The following is a 22,929-nucleotide window of genomic DNA, read 5'->3' on the forward strand; positions in this document are numbered from 1 at the left end:
GAGTAGAGGAAGAGCGGCTTTCTATTAACTGAGCTCTTCGTTCTCCGTCTCTCTATTACGTTGCCAACAAAGACAGGATACTAGCGTTTTGGGACACCAATATCTGGAAAAAGCTCAAGCGGCGCAAGTCGGGTGGCTGTGCCGCTTCTCAGCTCCATGTCGAGGGTTCAATTACAGCCGCGGCAGTCGCACTCCGATAACGGCCGAAATGCAAAAACGCTCGTGTACTTAGTTTTAGATGCGCGTGCAAGAACCCCAGGTGGTCAAAATTAGCCCGCTAGTGCCCCTGCTACGGCGTGCCTCATAATAAGATAGGGTTGTTCGGGCAAGCAATTGAAGGCCTAGAATTTCAATGTTTATTTTTCGGGGAGAAACGGTGCGGCAGGAGCAGACGACTGCGTGTACAGACAACGCGCAACATGTCACGACGCGCGCTCACGAGTTGCAAGTCATGCTCGCTGCCGGAGCCCAACGCGAATGCGAAGGCGGCCACGGCATTTATGACGGAACCGCGAAGACTCCGTCGACGGGTTATAATATCGCTAAAACTACGGCGACAACGCGTATACGCCATTACGTGTCCAAGAACCCAGTGGAAGCATGTGGAAGCTTCTAGAACATTCCGAGCTCGGCAACTGTACGCAGCCTCTAACTTTTTTTTTTTGTTCCTTTGTCTTTACCATCACCCTCGCGCCGATCACGGTGATAACAGCGGCACGGCGGCTAGCGAACCGGTGACGTAGTTCGACATTAGACCAATGAGACAAGAAAGAAAATTGACCGGACGTATCAACGCCTGCGCCGAAGAGCAAGGCATCGCGGTCGTCGTGGCCATATAGAGAGCATCCGATGGCTTGGGTCGCCATTTTGCCTTTTCTGTCCACTTCGGCGTGCCTCGTCTCGGCTGCCTTCTGCGTCGCACCGTACCTCGAGCCTCTGCTGGTCTTAATTACGCGCTAACAGTGGCAGCGCTTGTCAAAGTTGCATGCTGCGCACCTTCCCGCCTTCGGCCGACTCTGGAAGCACTGGCTTGAAGCCCCGGGCCTGCAAAACGTGAGGCACGCCTCGAGAGACTTGTAGCCCGACCCGCCTGCCGCCTCGGAAATTCCTGGCCCGGCTTTCGAGCTCCCGGAGTGTAAGTGACCGCCAGCCGGCATAACTACGTTACGCGAACGACACTCCGGTCGAGCCAGCGCAGCGTATAAGCCGCAAGTCGTTCCTGCCGAGTACTCCTTCTTTCGTTTGTGCGCGTTCCCACCCCCCGACGGCGCCTGGACTATTGAACTGTGGATGAACTCTGAGCGTGGCCACTGACCCCAGGACCTGCGCGGCAACCCCTCGTCGCGGCGAGCGTCGTCTCTACGAGCTTCGCATCGAGCGTCCTAAACGCTCAAAAGGCCTGTGTGTGCACTTTGTGCATTTTTTCTAGATGGTCTAGCTGGCGAGGGTGGCGCATGCCTTAGAGAAGTTAACTGTTTGTTCAGTTGCACCAGCTAGCTCTCACTGAGATGCATGGCAAAATAACGCGAAGTTAGTTTTGTTGCTTAGCTGTAAGCCCGAGGTTTCGTGGGCATGGCTTGCGGCCACACGGGTCTTCTCCGTGCCGGAATCGAAGAGGACGGGCCACGTGTTGCGGGGTGGCAGTGTATAGCTTCAGGTATTAGCTGGCACAGAGGGTTAGCTAACACTACGCAGGCAACAGCTGATAGCCGTCCTCTTACGACTGCGTCAGGGACATGGACCCATCCGAACGGCCTTGCGACCCGACCCCACTATTTCGTGACGTAGGTAGCCCGCGCGCGTGAGTGCGCGTGCTATCGAGCGAAATGTGGAATGACGGAAGCAAACGGCCTTCGGACACAACCTCGCCAGCTATTAGGCACTAACCCGCTCTACGCAGCACCTCGACGCCGGACGTGGCCTGCTGTTTTCGTCGGAGCTGGGCCGGGCAGCAGCTACAGTAAGCGGCCTGTTTCGTTGCCGCTGTTGCTGTTCGTTTTTCGATGTGGGCTTACTGTCCTCGCTATTTTCCAGAGCATCACTCGTACCGCGTACGGCCTACAGTGTTCCCTCGTCGGTGTGGCCTTGTGGCCCTGCACCGGGTAAATACCGCGTACAGATGAATAGCAGTACTACATCTGTGTTCTCGAGTGCTTAAAAAAACCTCGTTGTCGTTTCAGGATCCCGAGGTCAGCTTTCCAGATTGCGGACCACGAGTCGGAAGGATATCCAGTGTGCTGCTCCACGTTTGCCATCCTCCCAACGTCCCCCACAGGAGATGGCCTTGAGCACCTCTTACCGTGGCTGACCGCCTTGGCTCCTTTGCATTTCCACGTCAATGGCGTCCTTCTGCTACGGGGGACTTCGTTTGCTACTACTGGTAAATATCGCTTAAACACGATTCGTACTGTCGCTGTGTCCTATTATTATTATTATTATTATTATTATTATTATTATTATTATTATTATTATTATTATTATTATTATTCATTGTTATTAATATGGTTGTTAGTGCTTTTCCCAAAACTGCCGCTCTTGACTCGGAGCACAGCAGGTGGGACTACTTCAGGCACAAACGCCCTTAGTAGGAGCTGCAACGTGCGGTCGCTTTGCCAGTTGCTCGCATGTCGTAGGTGATACTGAACGCCATAGCGCATAAAAAATACGCGGCTCCCACGCGCTGTTCGAATCCATGTAAGCGAAGCTTTCTGTACTGTTTGCGTTAATTGACGGCAATTGGTGGCGATTTTTCACGTCGTATGCACTCTAGCGCCGAGTTAGTGTGGTGTTGCCTAGCGTACACGACAGTAGCACCTATTTACTTGAGATATTCGCGATGCCATCTCATCAACCAAGCTTTTCCGAGTTCGCATCTGCTTCGCCGTGTTTCTTCGTCTCCGTTGTATGGCCTTGTTTGTCCACTTTGAAGCTGTTCGTGTCCGCCTATGTTGGCAGGTATCAGTGGCATGGGCTCATTAGGTTAGCCATGCACGTATGTTAACGGTCAATTGTTGAGCGCTCCTTCAACTTCTGCTACAATTGTGCGTGGCTGCTCCCCAGTAGTTGTGCTTCTTGAGATTATTTTTCGCATCGATGACTTCAGGCTTCGTGTGAGGCACTCGAAAAATCCCCCCACACCTCCACGGGGCGCACTCAGCTATTTTCCATTGATGTATACTGCAGTAATCCTTCGCTCATTCGTGCCCAACAGCTTCAAGCATTTCCTTCTCGGCCTTAGTTAAGGTACTGGCGTTGTACGAACAAATTACGGCAGGTATACCCCGTCGTGCGGTGAATTGCCGAAAAGCTTGAAAAAAAAACTGGATATCGACATGTCATTGGTCATCTCCAAGTGTACTCCTCTCGCTACCGCCCAGGTGAAAATTACTACATATTGTTCCACAATGTCGTATTTGTTTTTCGCATGAAGTGTTCCGGTGAAGTCAGCTCCTGCGACTTGCAATGACCCCGGTTTGTTGGCTCTGTCGGCCGGGAGGGGAGGCAGCAGTTAATTGGCCGGTCTTGTTACGCCTCTTGCAGATTATGCATTTATTTAAAACACTTTTTACAGCTTGGCGACCTTGCAATATTCATAACTTAACGCGCAGTTGCGCTAGCATTCCTTGAAATCCGCCGTGCAATATTTGATGAACGTGACGTATTGGCGGTTCCATGAAATACCCGTCCTTTGGAAATACGATGACGTGCCAGCTTTGATTCTTGGCTGTAGTGCAAACGTCCTTTCTGTCTTGCGAATCCTTTGTTTTATCGATAGACTTGTCCATTTATTTTAAACAATTTAGCGCTTGAATCAGCATTGCCACTTGGCTGCCTGAGTACTTTCGTCGTATCCAATATGTCTCTGCAAATCTCTTTTCCTGTAAACGGCCTTTGTCATCTTGCGTTGTCTATGAACCTGAATACCCATGCTGTTACTCTTAGATGCCGCCTGTAGGACGAATTTGCCGCCTGTAGGACGTGGTGCAGTTTGCACCGTCATCGCCAGCGCCTCACGGGCGAATCTACCTTGTGATGACGGTGCAAACTGCACCACGCGCACCGCTGTTCTCGCCGACAGCACTTGCGGCGATCTGTGCGATAAGACTCGCCCTAAACTGCAATATTTTAGCTTAATTTTTATTTTCTCCCTTTCAAATGTAATAACCAGAACAGAAGCGCAATTATCTCACTACTGGGGGATCGCGCAGTGTGGCCAAACTGGGTGTGCGCGCACTATATCTTCACTTATGCTTGGGCCACGCGCTCCGCTGTTCAACTTTCATTTGACGCTGATAGTACATTCGTGTGAATCACGCTTGCTCTTTCCGGCTCCACGGATGTAACTCATTCGGGTCCATGCCACCCTATTTTTCGAGTCCGTCAACGTCTTTGCGCTTATACCACGTGTGTGTAGATCGGCCAGATTGTTTGAACCTTGAATGAACGACTCGCTCGTTTGTGGTGTTTACTCTTCTGCGACTATATTAACAAATGTACCCATTTTGCTTGTCCATCTGATACAATGAAGTACTATCATTAAGCCGATCAAGCAGGCTGCTTCTTCAATTCTTGCGGTGAAGTGACTTCTGATGTCGACGCCTAGTCATGATGCTATCACCGCTGCCATTAGCTCAAGTCTTGCTAAACCTGGCTTTCTGATTGGAGCTACGTCGCTTTTCGCTGTCGGTACGCTTGACTTCCATCGGTTTGCACGACTGCCAAGTGTACTGCCGCTTCGCATGCTGTTGCACTCGCGTCGACATAACAGCGTCTATGCTTGTTCAATTTGATCTTTGATTGCGTAGTATCGGAGAACTAGAACTAGCAGCTTCTTTTTTAGACATCAGGTCCCTCCACTTGTCGCCTTCTTTAAGGAGTGGCTCATCTCACGCGATCGTCCCCTCTTTAATTTTTTGAAAGCCTCTCTGCGCGTATCGTAAAAGGGGATGGCAAACCAAGCGCATCAAATCTTTCCTGCTGCTTGTGTAGCGTGGTTTTTTTTTGGTTAAGTACGCTGTTGCTGGTAAGGATGCACACTTGTCCACAGGAAAGGATGGCACGTCTTTTGAATACTTCCATAAAATGGCAAGTAGCATTGTGTATCCTTCCAATCGAATCTCTGCGTGATCGTCGCCCCTTCTGTTTTCATCTATTTTACTTAGCATCTGTTCCTTAGGTGTCCATTTTCTGAAGTTCATCGCCGCCTCTTTGATCAGTTGTTTGCCGTTTTGTACCACTTGACAGCACCTTAAAACGTTTCGGCCCGTAGGATTACATCATCCACGTAAATCTTTCTGTGCTGGTTCTTGCATCTCCAGATTGCTCGGCCACTTGTTTCAAATGGTGCTTGATTGTAGCTGCTACAAAAAACGGGCTCAGGCTTTTACCGGAAGTTACTCGTCATGCGGCAGGTTCGTACTTCATTCCGCAGCTTTTCCTCGTATCGTCATGCTCCCACCAGAGAAATCTCATGGCATATGTCCTCTTAGTGTATCTGTTGCATAGGTTGTCAAACGCGAGCGACGCTTTCTCGTTTCTCTTACGGATTCATTAGTCCCGTCCCAAGCTTCCGTGTTTTCGTGCTTTTCCTGCCGTCTTCCTCGATAAACCATATCCGTATTTTTCAATTTGTAACCTCATTGAAATATCCTTAGAGAATTCGGGAGCTTACGTATAGCACGGTTTGTTTTGCCTTTCGTCTTTTACCTTGCATTAACCGTGGATGCGTTCAGTAGTGACCGCTTCCTGACCGAGCATGTCCCGATTGTGTAAGCCGAAGAGAGCTCGTGTGTCACTCTTGCCTCTTTACTGCAGAGATGATGGAAGGTTCGGCGCTGCAATTCGCGCTTGCGTCTGTCGGGAATGGCTCGGCTGTTCTGCGCACGATTCCACGTAACTTGGCTTCCCGCTGTCAATAAACCTCGTAGCAACGGGATCTTCTACTTGCGTACTCGTTTGCCATAGACTCCTTGTGCCACAAGCGATAAAATTTGACAACCTACTGACATTTTCTAGATGGTCCATTATTTTGTTTCAATCATTCCATTCATACTAATAACCTAGATTTCGCAAGCATTAAATTTTCTTGCAAAATCGTTAATGCATTTCTCTTATTCAACCAGTCTCTTTTCCTTAATGTCCTTAATATCGACAGCCGTTTCCTTGAGTTCCTTAGCTATCTGCTTAAGGTCTAGTCCTGGGTTGGTTTCAATGTATACCCTCGCATAAGAAGTCAGCTGAAGTACAGAACCGTGTCGATCACAAAGAATGGTCGTGGGGAGCCAGCGCTAAAAAGGTATTGCTCGCGCTAACACACGTACCACAACGTTTACCCATTTTGGGCTAAGGGTTCATTTGAGACCCGAGTGCAGGTCGCGCTGCCATTCCGGGTCACCGCGGCGTTGACGGTGCGAAGTTTTCAAATTCGCAGGTATGGTTGCGCTATGTCGATATATGCAGAGGCGGTCCACACGTGTAGCCGTTCAGAGTCGTACCACTTAATCCGACAAAAGGTGTAGGAGGGAGCAGCATGTGGCGATGTGCTCCTGCGCAGCCAAATTCGCATCGAACCGCACCGCTTGTTCCACAGGCACCAGCACATCCGGCGCGAACATCCTTTCTCATCTTTCCTTTTCCTTTCTCATCGGTCACAATTCGTATGTTATAATTCAACTAATTCTTCTTCTGTTGACGTGTCATCTGGTGTACCCCAAGGGTCGGCTCTTGGTCCTTTACTATTTCTGCTATACATTAATGACTTACCTCGAAACGTCACTTCACACACACGCCTTTATGCGGGCGACTGTGTTTTGTATCGCGTGATTAACACACCAGAAGATCATCTCGCACTAAATTCCTCATTTGTCAGCTTCTGTACTTGGTGCAACATTTGGCAAATGAAAATAAATTTTACTAAAACTGTGATGTCATTTTCTAATAGTGCCTCTCCTTCATTGACCAATTACACTTTCAACGACTTATCCTTGCACAGGGTCTCAGAATACAAGTATCTTGGCGTCATATTTACCACTAACATGTCCTGATCAAAACACATTAATTTCATTTGCACTAAAGCACTCCGGAAGCTCGGGTATTTGAGGCGCAATTTTAACAATTCGCCAAAGGAAACTATGTTACGAATGTATAAAACTTTAATTCGCCCAATCCTAGATTATGCTTCTCCTGTCTGGAACCCTCATAAGCAGTGCGACATTAACTCCATTGAGCGCATACAACGAAAATCTATTCGGTTCATATATCGTCGCTATGATCACTATTTTTCACCCTCTCGTGCCTTCTTTGAACCTAACCCCTTTATCCATATATGCCGTCACATTCAGTCATTGAAGTTTCTGCATGGCATCGTCAATTTTTCTTACCGTATCTCACATCCCATATATATTCCTTCAGACATTCCTCGGTCAAGTAGGAGTCACCATAACCTTAATATTAAGCCTTACTTTGCTCGACCTAATAAATTTAGGTACAGCTTTTTCCCACGTACTATTGAATTTCGGAACTTAATTCCCGGAACCATTAGGTCACTGTCATTAAACGATTTCCTTTTAAAAATTAACCACACCTGATTTTATGTATTTTCTTGCTGTTACAGTGTATTGATTCATCCTCGTTTTTGTACTGACTCTTAGTATTGCTGTTATTTTGAGTTTCATTTGTGTCATCTGCCTTATTCTTGTGAATTTTTAATATGTTGTTGTTTACTTGTTTTTTGTATGACTTATTTTTGTCTAACCCACTCCTGCAATAGCCCCATAAAGGGGCTTCAGTATGTATAAATAAATAAAATAAACATTAGCTGCAGAACGTAGAACTTGGCAATTACGAGGTGAGTGCTGGTAGCAATGCAATGTCCATGCCTTATTGAACAAGCAACTAAACCAGCCGTCAAGATGCATACACAGTGCAAATAAGTGCACAGGACGATGCTAGTTGAGTCGCTTGATAGAAAAAAGAGCACAGTCCTATGCTCTGCTTTGGTGTGTATGCGCCTGTTTAACTGGTTTAATTCCTCGTTCGGTATGCAGCAACTCGCCCCAGCACTTAGCCTTACTGCATCCTTTCCTTATTGTTCCGGAATCTTGACCTGTGCTTTCGATTGCAGCCCACGTGTAAGATGGATATCCAGTGCGCTGCTCCACGTTTGCCATCCTCCCAACGTCCCCCTCAGGAGATGGCCTAGAGCACCGCTCGTACCCTGACCGACCGTTCCCCTTCGCCGGTGCGGTCTCGCTGGCAGACGAGATTGCTCGTCGCCCTGCTTTGCTACGGGCAAGTACCATGCGCAGACCACTCGTACTACGGCTGTGTCCTCGAGTGGTCGAAAAATGAGCCTTGTTGCTTCAGTTCGTTTTAGATTCGCCTTCCCTTTCGTTACATAAAGTTGTTTGATCGCTTGGACAAGTGTACGACGAAGGAAATAGAATGAGGAAAACCAGGGAATACAAGTGCTTGTCGGTAGCTAAGTCCCTGTCCTCAATATTTTGCATTCGAGCAAAAGCGCTAACATATCATTGTCACCAAAATAAAAATAAACGTAAATTTTTATGCACTCCATCAAAATTCACTTATCTGGGCTACCATTTCATAAGCAAGCATGAAATGCATTTACTATGTAGTAATTAAACACATCACAACACTAAACAAAGCTTAACGTTCTGTCGGCCATTACTTACTTATTTATTGATTCAGTTACCTCACAGGCTCCCGAAGGAGTATCGCGTGGGAGGAGGATACAGGGAATTAGCAAAAAAGAAAGGAGTACGAAGAAAGTATGCATCGTTAGCGAGTAAACATGAAAGAACAATTCTCTAACAATGTTAAGGCAATACAAAACATTTTTTTAGGCGAAGAAAACCCTACTAACCGTTTGTTGCGTAAACTTGGATAGCCCAGAAAAACCTGGCATCTAAAAAGCAAAGAGAAAAAAAAACTTTGTACTACCTAAGCGTACGGGAAAAAATGATTGGTAGCTTGCTGAAATGTCTCTAGGACTTGGCTTGCTGAATTTCAGTTTCAATATTACAACCATTCCCGACAGCGGGGTTCAAGAGGTCAAGGCTGTCTGCCGTAATTTGTCCTTGGTTTTACATCTCCTAACCTCAGCATTAATGTCGTCAGTATGCACGTGCGTGGTTAGATTGCGAATAGCAATTTATAACCATCTCGGGAATCCCTAGTAGTCAGTTTTTCGGCAATTTAAAGCGAAAGGAAATGCTTTATTTCGTCGTTCGCCTTTTAATTTTAGTAATAGAAGTTGTGCCCCACATGGCAATACATACTGCATCTGTGACCGTATTGAAGATGGGCTTGACCTGCATTTAAGTGGCATTTGGTCTCGTCCTTCCCAAAGCACCTATTCTACCAGATCGCTTCACGTTTAAATTGCCAACGTGGTCATTCGAAGGTAGTGATGAAAAGCATCCAATATTATACTGTTTGTCCGCTCTATATGATCAATGTCGCTAGACCTTAAGGGTTTACTCACATGCTTCGAAACCTTAAAAAAATGGTCACGTTGCTTTGCTTTATGTGCTTCCATTCAATTGAAGCTCGTTCACATCTGGCAACTTTGACAACTCCCTTAACCACTGGTTTGATTTTATCCGTCAAGTCGGCGCTAGACGAAACAATTCATGTCATCCGCGTACAAAACCTTTTTTTCTATTGGTGGAATAGTAACGATATTTACTTATAAAGCAAAAATAAAAGCTGCCGTAAAATACCCTTGTGATACACCTTTAGCCATTGACATTAGCTTGGAGATATATGCACCCATGAAATCCATTGCTACTATTTTGTAGACAGTTTCTAATTAAGCCCCCACCCACTAATTCTGTAAGAAAACTCCCTGAAAAGCGCTTAGTATTTGACTTCATCAAAGGCCCATCTTAGGTACAGAAATATTCATGCTGCATTCAACTACCGTTGCAAGTTTTATTATTGCTTCCTTTGCAACATTCGTAGCTCAGTTAACATGTCCCGTTCAAAACTCCACCGGTGTCGCGAGATCACTTTCATGCTTTTTCAAGAAACCGAGAAATCTTTTTTTTTTTTTCGTGCAAAACTCTTTCGGATGTTCTAGTGAAAATGCTCAGTGCGGAAACTGTCTTTTCAGGATCCCGAAGTCTGCGTTCCATTGAGGTCCATGATAAGTTAACCAGTGGGCTGCTCCCCGTTTGCCATCCTCCCAACGTCTCTTTCGGGAGATAGCCTAGAGCACCACTCGTACTCTGGCCGACCGTGTTTAATTACCATCCCTCACCCATGGCGTCCTGCTGGCAGTCCGAACCTTGCTCCTCGCCCGCCACTACTGGTTAGTATCGCGTACTGACCTCTTGTACTTTGGCTCTGTCTTCGAGTGGTCAACAATAAGCACGCTGCTGTTTTCGTTTTGCAGATGACCGTTTTGGATGGCGGTGAGCGAGGAGGACGTCCGAGGCAGTTTTGCCAAAAGGTGGGCAATTTTACGTATTGTGGACAATTTGTCCGAGATCTCGAGGGAAATGTTATTCTGGCAATGAAAAACGTGTTAAATTTGTTTGACGTCAGAAGTTATTTTTTCGCGTAATTGTGCTGCAGTGTACAAAGGCGTGGCAGTTTGGGCGAGTTGGTATGTCATGACTTTTTAGGCTTGTAGCGCAGCTCAAAAAGGGCAAAAAAGATGGAAGGGGTAATGAAAGGGAACGTTCACTCTATTCTCCGTTCCCTTTCTTACCCCTTCCACCTCCCTTTTTGCTCTTTCTGAGCTGCGCTACAAGCATAAAAATTGTAGTGTACAAATATGGACAATAGTAGTTGTTTATCTTAGGAGACAACTTAAGTCCATGAGGCATGCCTGCATTATTACACGGACGCTATTTTGCGACATTTCTAATGTCATCTTACGGGTGGCCAGCTTCGGTTGCTCTTTCTGCAGCCGACTGCAAGTTACAATGACGCGCATTACCAAAGGCTCACGTAAGCGAGCTCGGCCACTTTTTATTGAGTCTCCGGTGCGAGTAAGACTAAATTTTGGAAGCGGTTTCAGCAAAGCAGGTTAGAGCGTTCGTTAAGGCGCTGAATTGCTCCACTACGCAGTTATGACCACCAGTTTCATACGTTTTGGGTCATCATGTGTTCAGACAAAACGTGGCCATGTATAACCAACTGAACATCGTGTAATTTTTATTTTCTAAGCCAAGTATGACGCTTCAAACATGCCGATGAGGAGCGTGAAGTGTAGCTTCTTATTTACAGATAGCTTTCTTGATTGATATATATTGCTTGGACGCGTGAATAGCTCACTACAACTCGATGTCCGAGGTGTGAAAGGCATTTTATCAAGGCGCTGTACTTAGGTTCGAAACTCCTCCCCCCCCCCTTTTTTTTAACTGCCGGCCATTCAGACGCACATATCTTAGACTCCATCGTGCTTGTTTAGCGTTTCCTTGTCGAATGGGTTTTAGTTGAGTCAGCTCCAGTGAATTTGGCCACAGGTTCTCAGCAAGCGACTTCCTCACAGCGTATAGATGCTTTTCTGAATAAATTTGGTCCTGGCGTGTGGAAAATTTTCGCCCGCATATGTGGCAAAATTACACGTGACAATTTGGCAGCACTGGTTTTTTCTCAAAATTCCAAGTATTTTCTTGCCTACGTTCCAGATCAGATGCTTCTGAGCAACAATCCCTTCCACGGCTGTGGCCGTTTGGACATCCAAGTCTGAGTGTGGCCACTAACCCCAGGACCTGCGCAGCAATCCCTTGTCACGGCGAGCGTCGTCTCTGCGAGCTTCGCATCGAGCGTCCGAAACGCTCATCAGGTGGTCTTTGTGCATATTCTAGATGGTCTAGCTGGCGAGGGTGGCGCACGCCTTAGGGAAGTTAAATGTTTGTTCAGTTGCACTAGCTAGCGGTCACTACGATCGTATAGCTACATAAAAAAATTGCTTAGCTGTAAGCCTGAGGTTTCGTGGGCATGGCTTGCGGCCACACGGGTCTTCTCCGTGCCGGAATCGAAGAGGACGGGCCACGTGTTGCGGGGTGGCGGCGTATAGCTTCAGGTTTTAGCTGGCACTGCGCAGGCTACAGCTGATAGCCGTCCTCTACGAGTGCGTCAGGGACATGGACCCTTCTGAATGGCCTTGCGACCCGACCCCACTATTTCGTGACAGGGTAGCCCGGGCGCGTCAGTGCTATCGAGCGAAATGTGGAATCACGGAAGCAAACGCCATTCAGAAATTGCCTCGCCAGCTTTTAGCTATTGCGGCGACCTTAAGTCGCGTACGGTCTGGAGCGGAGCCCGGCCGTGCAGCAGCTACGGTGAGTGGTCCATTTCTTTGCGGTTCCAGCTGTTCTTTTCTGGTTGTTTACTTTCCTCCTTGCGTCGCAGACGATGACCTTGATCACCACTCGTGCTGTCACCGACCGTCTTAACTCTCTTGCATTCCCTCGGCGGGGAAGTGTTGCTGGTGGACTACACTTTGTTCCTCGCCCGGCACTACTACTGGCAAGTACCGTGAATAGTAGAATCGTAGTATGGCTGTGCTCTCGAGTGTAACTTGCCCTGCCTGATTTCAGGTTCCTACCGTCTGCTTTCCATTGCGGCTATCCACAAGCATAACCGGCGGGCGGTTCTGCACATCTAGTCTCCGGCCGTGTTACGTCTATTTTTCTCGCCGGTGGCTTTCAGCTGGGAGATGGAGATTCGTTCAACTCGCTGCACTTCTGACAAGTACCATGTATATACACTCCTATGGTACTACGGATGTTTTCTCGTGTGGTGTGTAAGTCATGTGGCATTTAAGGTTCCGAACGTCGGCTTGTGAATGAAGCCGTGTTTTCCTCTGACGGCTATGGTTCGTGGTCTCTCAGTGATCCTTTTCTTAATCCTGTTGCTACACCTTGCCGGTACCGCAAGTACACATACTTTGTGGGCTTACGATGAAATTTGCTGTCAGTTGTATTTACTATGCAGACCTTCGAGGTTAGGTTTGTGCTTCGGAAAACTTCGCCACAATGTTTCCGAAAGGCTTTTGTATGTCGCTCTCGGAGTACAACGACGTGGAATTTCTTCCGTTCCTGGTTATATTTCTTAGCCGATTTAATTTCCTTATCCGTAATTTATTTCGTCTAGTCAGAGCGCCATATTTTTCCCAATGCTTTTGTAACACTACGTAGTCTTTTGTCGAAGGTTGCCGTCCTATTCTTTAATGTTTCCTCCCAATTGTCTGGTTGCACTCGTCGGGTCCGCAGAAGTTACAGGAACAGGTTCACCAGGTCCATCGTGAACTTGTGTGAACGATTGTTTCTTAATGATGCCACCTACTTCGTATACTCGGGTATATAGTTCTCCATTATGCAGTACACATCCACCGATCGCTTTCCGCAGTAGACTTGAAAACTACGAATGAGCCTTTCACAGAAACCGCCCCCACACGGTGTTTTGTGGAGGAAATTTCCACTTGGTGATAGGTCATAAATTGTTCAGTTGTTTATCGACTTCATGTTGCTGTGACCGCATTCAATCCCTTATTCGTTCTCCTGAAAGTCTTGCATTGTTGCTGAGCACATTTATGTTCGAGCTAAGAAACGCCGAATATACTGTAGAAAACCGATGTGAAGCGTCTCAAATAGTTTCGCAGTGTACACCTCTTGTCATGGCACTTGCGAAAGTTGCTACACAAAGTTTGGCTATGTCTCCTTACTTTTTTTGTAGTTGCTCCCAGTCCACCGTTGAAACGTAAACCAGCTATTTCCGACAATGTGGTCTTCGTTACTCTATCCTCAACAGGAAGTGCATCCTCTTACGACGATCTGGAATGGTATCTTAGCCACATAACGCACTGTCGTATTATTTCTTTCACGTATATGCGCCAGTGTAGCGCGTACTCCACCGTGAAGTTGGTCCATATAGGCGTCGCACTAATAATCAACGAATTTCTTCACATTTACATGTGATCAGGTGCTGCTCGTCTTGTGATACGGGCCCTACCGAAAGCGCCCTCGAAGTCTCATTTGGTCTTAATATATCGGGTATTCACCTACTGTCTGCACATTCGCTTGCTTGCTGAATTTCTGCACTTTTTTCAATATACACACTTCGTTCTAGCCAAATGAAGCAGGTGTCGGCAATATTTATTACTTCTGCTTTTAGTGGACCGTTGAAATTGCCCTTTAATATTATTCACGGAACGAAACATTCACGTTGTTACTCTCCAAATATTCAAGTAACTGCCTAACTCGTCAACTTCAATGCCTCGTCTCGAGATCCTTTTCGACGTATACCTTACGAGAATCATCTCCTTTCCTTTCATTATTATCCGGCATTTTGTATCGGCTATTTGGCCTGTAGCAACTGGGATCCCTTCTACAAAATTGTTACTGCGACTTCTTTTCTACGGTGACTCCTGGTTATACCTGCTCGATTTTTCACTACTATTCACGTATCCTCATTCTTCTACTGAGCAATTCTTTTTCTTGTGTGTTCAACGGGTGCTTTATACATTTTCTTTCTCCAATGCAGCACGATTGCACAAGTGATCCGATACTTTACTGTTGCTCGCAAGTTCTAATTTGCGAGACTGACGACGGTGTTCATTAGAGCTACTGTTCTTTGCCAGGACCAGCAGTATCTCCGCTCTGATATAACAGTACCATGAATGCTGCACTTGAATACACCTCAGGGCTTGCATCCGATAAGTGTTGGTGCTTACGTTCCGTTTTCTTGTCGATGCGTTCTTGAGGCATCTGGTCCTTTATGTTGCTCGGTATATTTATCCATAGATCATTTATGTTCGTCTGGGAGAAGGTTGTCCCAAGATTCCGGTTTTTCCCGTCATTGAATACCGATATTAGCTGTTACAGTGCAGGAAGTTAGAAATTCCAGCCAACCGAATATTTTTTTCCTGGCTTGAAGTACTCTTCCCTTCGTGAGCATTTCACTCGAGTCGGCCGTTTCCCAGTTCATTCCTAGAATACCGATCTGGCTTGACCACCCAAGAACGGCACCTTGATGCGCATTTAAATTCTTATTTCTTCACTGTTTGGTGTCCCTTTGCAAATTATCATTGCAGCTCGGCGTATTTTTTTCTTGCTTCTATGTACACGCCTTCTGCCTGGTTTCTTATGATGTTCCAACCATAACTTCATCAACGCAAACTTATTTGTTTGCTGTCATTGCAAGACTTCCTTCGAAAATTCCTTAAGTGTTGGTACATCGGCATTCAAATTTTCTCCTGTCTGAAGATAATTCAGAACATTCCTGATCTTAACCGCGAGGCGTCAAATACTATGCTTACTTCTTGCTAGTCAGTCTTTTCGAATTGCTTGATGGCGCGATATGCTAGTTATTGTTCAGGTTATACCGGGCAGGCTCGTTCTTTCATTCCAAGCATGAGCGATCCCGCATTGAACAGCCGTATTTTTATCTATTTACTGAATTTGAATGTGCCTTCGAGATCGTCTTCTGATTGCTATTTAGTTGATTTCCACGTTAACTTGCTCTCTCCATCCTTCTGAACGTACAAGTCCTTGTGACTACATAGTCCACTTCATGCATCGTTACTTTCTGAGGAACTAAGCCAGTATATTCCGCCATCAAAAAGTTCAAAATGCAAGTCGTCAGTTTCTGCGGCGTCAAGAACCATGGCGAGTTTCGCGTTTCGCACTTCTACACCACATGGGTCAGGCACGATCCAGTCGGGCATTTTCTATTTTCCATTGTATCTTCGTTTCGTCTTTCTACTGGGCTTTCCTCCTCACCTACACTACTACTGGTAAGTGTCGTTTAAACGGGACTCGTATTACGGCTGTGTCCTCCATTGTTTAACAAATACGCACTGTGTCGTTACAGGTTCTAAAATCCTGTTTCCAACTGCGGTCTTCAAGCGTATCCAGCGTGCCCCTGCACTACTCTACGGTCTGCGCTCCAAAAGGTTACTTCGGCCACGAGCATCAGCTGTTCCAGGAGCGACCACTACTGCTTCTACATTGCCTCGCCAGTGGCGTCCTGCTGGTAGACTGGACTTGTCTCCTCGCCCTGCACTACTACTGGTAAGTGTCGTTTAAACGGGACTCGTATTACGGCTGTGTCCTCCACTGTTTACAAATACGCACTGTGTCGTTACAGGTTCTGCAATCCTGTTTCCAACTGCGGTCCTTAAGCGTACCCAGCGTGCCCCCCTGCACTACTCTACGGTCCGCGCTTCAAAAGGTTACTTCGGCCACGAGCATCACCTGTTCCAGGAGCGACCACTACTGCTTCTACATTCCCTCGCCAGTGGCGTGCGTCCTGCTGGACACTGGACTTGTCTCCTCGCCCTGCACTACTACAGGTAAGTGTCGTTTAAACGGGACTCGCATTACGGCTGTGTCCTCCACTGTTTAATACGCACTGTGTCGTTACAGGTTCTAAAATCCTGTTTCCAACTGCGGTCTTCAAGCGTATCCAGCGTGCCCCCGTGCACTGCTCTACGGACTGCTCTCCAAAAGGCTACTTCGACCACGAGCATCACCTGTTCCAGGAGCGACCACTACTGCTTCTACATTCCCTCGCCAGTGGCGTGCGTCCTGCTGGTACACTGGACTTGTCTCCTCGCCCTGCACTACTACTGGTAAGTGTCGTTTAAACGGGACTCGCATTACGGCTGTGTCCTCCACTGTTTAATACGCACTGTGTCGTTACAGGTTCTAAAATCCTGTTTCCAACTGCGGTCTTCAAGCGTATCCAGCGTGCCCCCGTGCACTGCTCTACGGACTGCTCTCCAAAAGGCTACTTCGACCACGAGCATCACCTGTTCCAGGAGCGACCACTACTGCTTCTACATTCCCTCGCCAGTGGCGTCCTGCTGGTAGACTGGATTTGTCTCCTCGCCCTGCACTACTACTTGTAAGTGTCGTTTAAACGGGACTCTTATTACGGCTGTGTCCTCCACTGTTTAACAAATACGCACTGTGTCGTTACAGGTTCTAAAATCCTGTTTCCAACTGCGGTCTTCAAGCGTATCCAGCGTGCCCCTGCACTACTCTACGGTCTGCGCTCCAAAAGGTTACTTCGGCCACGAGCATCAGCTGTTCCAGGAGCGACCACTACTGCTTCTACATTGCCTCGCCAGTGGCGTCCTGCTGGTAGACTGGACTTGTCTCCTCGCCCTGCACTACTACTGGTAAGTGTCGTTTAAACGGGACTCGCATTGCGGCTGTGTCCTCCACTGTTTAATACGCACTGTGTCGTTACGGGTTCTAAAATCCTGTTTCCAACTGCGGTCTTCAAGCGTATCCAGCGTGCCCCTGCACTACTCTACGGTCTGCGCTGCAAAAGGCTACTTCGACCACGAGCATCACCTGTTCCAGGAGCGACCACTACTGCTTCTACATTCCCTCGCCAGTGGCGTCCTGCTGGTAGACTAGATTTGTCTCCTCGCCCTGCACTACTACTGGTAAGTGTCGTTTAAACGGAACTCGTATTACGGCTGTGTGCCCCACTGTTTAACAAATACGCACTGTGTCGTTACAGGTTCTGCAATCCTGTTTCCAACTGCGGTCTTCATGCGTATCCAGCGTGCCCCCGTGCACTGCTCTACGGACTGCTCTCCAAAAGGCTACTTCGGCCATGAGCATCACCTGTTCCAGGAGCGACCACTGTTGCTTCTACATTGCCTCGCTAGTGGCGTCCTGCTGGGAGACTGGACTTGTCTCCTCGCCCTGCACTACTACTGGTAAGTGTTGTTTAAACGGGACTCGTATTACGGCTGTGTCCTCCACTGTTTAACAAATACGCACTGTGTCGTTACAGGTTCTGCAATCCTGTTTCCAACTGCGGTGCTTAAGCGTACCCAGCGTGCCCCCCTGCACTACTCTACGGTCTGCGCTCCAAAAGGTTACTTCGGCCACGAGCATCAGCTGTTCCAGGAGCGACCACTACTGCTTCTACATTCCCTCGCCAGTGGCGTCCTGCTGGTAGACTGAACTTGTCTCCTCGCCCTGCACTATACTACTGGTAAGTGTCGTTTAAACGGGACTCGTATTGCGGCTGTGTCCTCCACTGTTTAACAAATACGCACTGTGTCGTTACAGGTTCTGCACTCCCGTTTTCGACTGCGGTCGGTACCTAGCAGGCTCCTGCACATCGAGTCTCCTTTCTGCACTCCAAAAGAGATTACTTCGGGCACCCAGCATCACCCATTCCATGAGCGACTGCTTTTGCTTCCACGTTTTCTCGCGGACGGCGTCTTGCTGTAAGACTGGACTTAGCGTGGCGTCCTTGCACTTAATTCTGGTAAATATCGCGTACACACGACTGTACTGCACCTGCGTGTTTTTGCATGACCAACAAACTGGGCTTGTATCGTTTCAGGTTCCCAGTGTTTGCTGTAGCTTGCGGCACAAGAGAAATGTCCCAGACGCTCATTTACAAGAACATCCCTGACCTTGCCTCACGAGCAACCACCTTCAGCTCGGTCGTCCTGCCGTGTCCTCTATTCAAGATTCCTCATACTCGTGAACGCGTCGCACGTCTCATGGCTGTGTCCTGCACTGTGTGGACGGCGTGTTCCTGCTCTGAAGGACTGCGTGTCGTCACCGTCCCATCAGCATCGGATGTGCTCCTACACTTCGGTGTTGCCTTTTTGGACAGGCATATTTAAGTTTAGCGTAGCAAGCTTTTCTGCTTTGGAAGAGGGGTACGTTGCTCTGCGAATGGACGGCGCTTCTAGGAATCGGGGTAATACGAAGCAGAACAGTAAAAAGGTCTGGTTACGTGGACACCACTCGGTCCTTAATAAGGGATGTCAATGTTTTCATGACCCGATCGGTAAATTTTTGGTGGCGAGAGTAATGGACATTCATTGACGTTGTGCACTTTTATATTAACACGTGCGTGTGCGTGTGTGCGTGTGCGTGTGCGTGTGCGTGTGCGTGTGCGTGTGTGCGTGTGCGTGTGCGTGTGCGTGTGCGTGTGCGCGTGTGCGTGTGCGTGTGCGCGTAACCTATTCAATGCTCCCTTTTTCTTCGATCGACAGCGTATGATATGGGCTCCGCTGCTAGCTGGCGCACTTCGAATTCTTTATGTTGGTAGCGTTTCCAGCGTCACAGTTGCTTCACTTTTCCCGGTTCATTCCTGTTGAGAGGTTCCTGGTTTGATGGTTTACTATCGTCTATGGACATGCGCTTTTGGATTGGTCGAACCGCTGGTTTCCTTGACTTTGGCCATCGGTTGATCTCTATGGTCGTTTCAGCATTCAGCGGTATTGTTCAGGCGCCTTTCTCGTGCCAGAAACGGTCTTGACACATTCTCGGTTCTTCCCCGTTGCTCATCACTGGCTCGAAAAGATTAACATGCCACTACAAAAGGACACAATGTCAGTGAATGGGAAAGGGGAGGGTAGTTATTCTCGCCAACAAAGATTTCCCGATTTGCTCATGATGATAATGACGTCCATCTTTAAGACTGGTTGGTGGCAAAGGTCACCGGGCTCGCTGTTTCTAGTTTCCGGTGTCCTTGACTCGTCAAATGCTCTTATGGATCTACATGGTCCAACTTATGTATTACCTGTCGTTTATCAGACAGTGCTACCCGCTGTCGTCGCTTGTTCACCGTTTACACAGTGCCGTAGTTTGATATTCGTGTCCACAACTATCGCGTACTCTGCAAGATAGGTAAGAATACTGAAGCGCCATGGCGCCCTTCACGCTCCTGTGACGTCGTTGCCTGCTGACTTGATCAGATTACGCACACTTGTGTAATCTCGTGATTAATGTGCACCGCGTGAGCCATTGTCAAACAGCTACTTCGAAGGGGCTACATGTACTACGCTTATGCGAAGTCGTGTGTAAACGTCTAGAGAAGTCACGAGCACGCTCAAAGAAATCTTGATTAGAAAACGGGATGAATAGTGATTGAATTTGATTGATTGATAGTGATGAATAGTGATTGAATTTGCACATGCTACCACTGTTGTCCTAATTTCGATATAAGAAATCACACTTGATTTATTACGAATTCCATTGTTCTCAACCTGTAATAACCTTAACTCTGCGTTGCTCGATGACCAAATATAAAATGAGCACTGTCCGTGGTAAATGGTTACGTATGCCGCATTGCTCTGCCTTTTTTCTCGCTGGTTTCATACGCTGTAATGAAAGTCGAGCAACCACGCATGCGCGGTTGTGCTCAGTCGAATGCATTTTTTTAACCTAACATCCACACAGCGTAGTGGAGCCTTACTGTAGAAGGTGTACTTCTATTTTTCGTCTTCAGTTAGACGACAGTCCTGCAATTGCGCCGCAATACTCGCAATCGGTTTACGATACGACCAGTGTGGCGATTTGGACTTCGTATGCATCCGCCGTGGTTGCTTTGGGGCTATAGTGTTGGGCTGCTAAGCACGAGGTTACGTTATCAAATCCCGGCCATGGCGGCCGCATTTCTATCGGGGCGAAATGCGAAAACACCCGTTTACTTAATTTGGGTGCACGTTCAGCACCCCCCGTGGTCCAAATTACCAGAGTGTCCCACTGCGGCATGCATCATCAGATCGTGGTTTTCGCACGTAAAACCTCATAATTTTTGTTGGTATGTGTCATTGGAGGCTTTCTTTTTTCTGTGTGTAACACAACTGGCACGTGTTCAAAGAATTTTTCTTATTGCTCTGTTTGCTATTGTATGAGACACTCAAAGAACTTACAAAAGCAAGCGCAATGAACCACGTAATTGCATTCCAGTGGATACCTGGGCACTGCAGTATTCCTGGTAATACTGCAGCGGACGCAGTTGTGAATCGGGTGCACAATAACGCGGAGACAACCAATCTTCCTCTATTGCGTAGTGAAGTCCGTCTGCTCCTGAGACGGATTTCTTGTCGCCTCAGCAAAACTACCTGGTTTGATCAGCAAACTAAAAACTGAGTTATACTTTATAGACCCATGTATAAACTTAACAATGCCGGAAAATCTAAGAGAACAGAAAATTTGAAACATTGGTACACCGCCTGCGTCTTGGTACTGCATTCACTAAACGCTTCTTGTACAGGATAAAACGTCTCTAGTCCAGTGTTCTTGTGGCCATGCAGACGAAGATGTGCATCATCTTCTCCTCGAGTGCACTAAATACAATCCACAAAGGATACTGCAAGCAAATTTGTTATTAGACAGAAGACCATTCACTCTAAAAAAAAAAAGTACTTGGCCCATGGCCAACTGCGGGCCTTCAAGAAAGAGCGCTTCTTGCTCTGAAGTTTTTAGAGGAGACCAACATTTTGGGAAAATATTAGGTATCAGATGATCCGAATGCGCTAAATGAGTAACATAAACGTTGTTCGTGATTCCTAATTGGTTTGTGGCGATCGCAACTTTTATGCAATATGTATAATTATGTTCTGTACTTGCAGTGCATTACATGTGTTGTGTGTTATGGCTGTTCTAAATATCTGACTATATATGCATACGTGGACTGAACTTGTGCACAGAACTTTGCGACTCATGTACTGTTGGCATGTATATTTTTCATTCATCTAGTGTTCTACTGAGTGCCATATTTCGTGTCGCTATTCTCCCTTTTTACGCAAATTTGTTTCCTTTGCCAAGTGACAAGGAGTAGCCGGTGCCACCATAAAGGCGCCAACCTCTCATAATATTCATTTCAATAAAAAAAAAAACTGGCACGTGGACGCAGAGAAAAAACAAGAAACCCACACAGCGCTCAATAGTTCGCAATACGACAGCGATGCACGAAATAACTGCACATTGAGGTCATGATATTGGTAGATGCGACGCGGTACATATAAATCGTTGTCTAAAAATGTTTTAGTCCCTTCTGTGCGTTTCGCATCCAACTGGGAAAGTTCGAATACTTGCGCGCTTTCTCGTTTACTGAAAACATGCCGGAATCGTTTTTTTTTTTCATCTCCCAACGAAGGTGCTCTACTACGCTTACTCATTTCAGACAAGTTTTGCAGCTTGCAGCTATTTGAGCTTTAATGTATGCAAATAAGTCTGTTACTGCACATTGACTTATGCTGTTATTTTCGGTTTATTGATCTAAGAAAACTGTTGTCGGTGTACATTGTTATATGGCAAAGTATTGGGAAGCTGAGAAATTATCTGTGCTATGTAAATTTCGGTATGTATTTGACATGTATTCCTGTACAAATGCATAAATGTATGTCATGCACTGTATATATGCTGCTGTTTGCAGCATCTGGGATTAAGTCCAGTCGTGTAGCATTAAATCGCTTTTAATTCCGTTTAGTCGTGTTTTGCACTGATTGTACTGAGTATGCATTGCATTAAACTGCACCTTGCCCAAATCATCTGTCAAAATAAAACTTCTTCTTCTTGTTGCCCGTCTCACTAACTCCATGTAGTGAAAAGACTCTGCCATACCAGCCAACCGTAATGGCACATCCGCTGTCTGCAACTGGTCAAGCGACACCGACTGAATGGAAGCATCACTGGGAGCCATTCAGAGTATAGGAAGACTGGCTTTCTATGAACTCTCTTCGTTCTGCACCTTTCCGTTGCGTTGCTAGCAAAGGCAGAATGCTGGCGTTTTCGGACGTTAATATCCGGAATAAAAAAAAAAGCAAATCTGGCGTAAGTGATAGAGATCGAAACGTTTGTTATGCGTATTTCTTTAATGGACGGCAAAACCCGTGTCACTATAACAGTCCGAAGCAGCTAACCCGTCGTAGTAGCAAAGTGGCTCTGGTCTTCCGCTGCTCAGGTCAAGAGTTCGACAACGACCGCGGCGGTAGCATGTCGATAACGGCCGAAATGGGGGAGGAAAAAACGCTCGTTTCCTTAGTTTCGGATGCGCCCGAATGAACCACAGGTGGTCAAAATTGACCCGGAGTCCCCTGCTACGGCGCGTCTGATAATGTGGTTCAGGCACGCAATTGAACGCCTAGATCAAGTTTTTTTCAGGGAGATACGGTTA

General features: G+C 47.0%; 1 protein-coding gene across 3 annotated transcripts; it reads left to right on the plus strand.

Moving 5' to 3' along the window:
* The first annotated feature begins 490 nt into the window (after positions 1 to 490).
* LOC135914691 (uncharacterized) lies at positions 491 to 22,332 on the plus strand. 3 transcript variants are annotated; one of them, XM_065447641.1, is made up of 18 exons: positions 492 to 1,960; positions 2,035 to 2,102; positions 2,181 to 2,380; positions 8,123 to 8,289; positions 10,136 to 10,333; positions 10,418 to 10,474; positions 11,661 to 12,504; positions 12,576 to 15,772; positions 15,850 to 16,049; positions 16,126 to 16,330; positions 16,404 to 16,609; positions 16,683 to 16,884; positions 16,962 to 17,161; positions 17,270 to 17,434; positions 17,512 to 17,713; positions 17,791 to 17,994; positions 18,072 to 18,273; positions 18,352 to 22,332. In XM_065447641.1, the coding sequence occupies exons 8-12, from the start codon at positions 15,676 to 15,678 to the stop codon at positions 16,848 to 16,850; spliced, it is 876 nt and encodes a 291-aa protein (XP_065303713.1). In that variant the 5' UTR covers positions 492 to 1,960; positions 2,035 to 2,102; positions 2,181 to 2,380; positions 8,123 to 8,289; positions 10,136 to 10,333; positions 10,418 to 10,474; positions 11,661 to 12,504; positions 12,576 to 15,675; the 3' UTR covers positions 16,851 to 16,884; positions 16,962 to 17,161; positions 17,270 to 17,434; positions 17,512 to 17,713; positions 17,791 to 17,994; positions 18,072 to 18,273; positions 18,352 to 22,332. The 3 variants fall into 3 exon arrangements, with proteins under 3 accessions (XP_065303711.1, XP_065303712.1, XP_065303713.1); XM_065447639.2 differs by lacking the exons at positions 16,126 to 16,330; positions 16,404 to 16,609; positions 16,683 to 16,884 and having other exon boundaries at positions 491 to 1,960; positions 16,997 to 17,161; XM_065447640.2 differs by lacking the exons at positions 16,126 to 16,330; positions 16,404 to 16,609; positions 16,683 to 16,884 and having other exon boundaries at positions 491 to 1,401; positions 16,997 to 17,161.
* Positions 22,333 to 22,929: the final 597 nt, after the last annotated feature.

The sequence above is a fragment of the Dermacentor albipictus genome, chromosome 4, assembly GCF_038994185.2.
Source record: "Dermacentor albipictus isolate Rhodes 1998 colony chromosome 4, USDA_Dalb.pri_finalv2, whole genome shotgun sequence".
Classification (NCBI taxonomy): Eukaryota; Metazoa; Arthropoda; class Arachnida; order Ixodida; family Ixodidae; genus Dermacentor; species Dermacentor albipictus.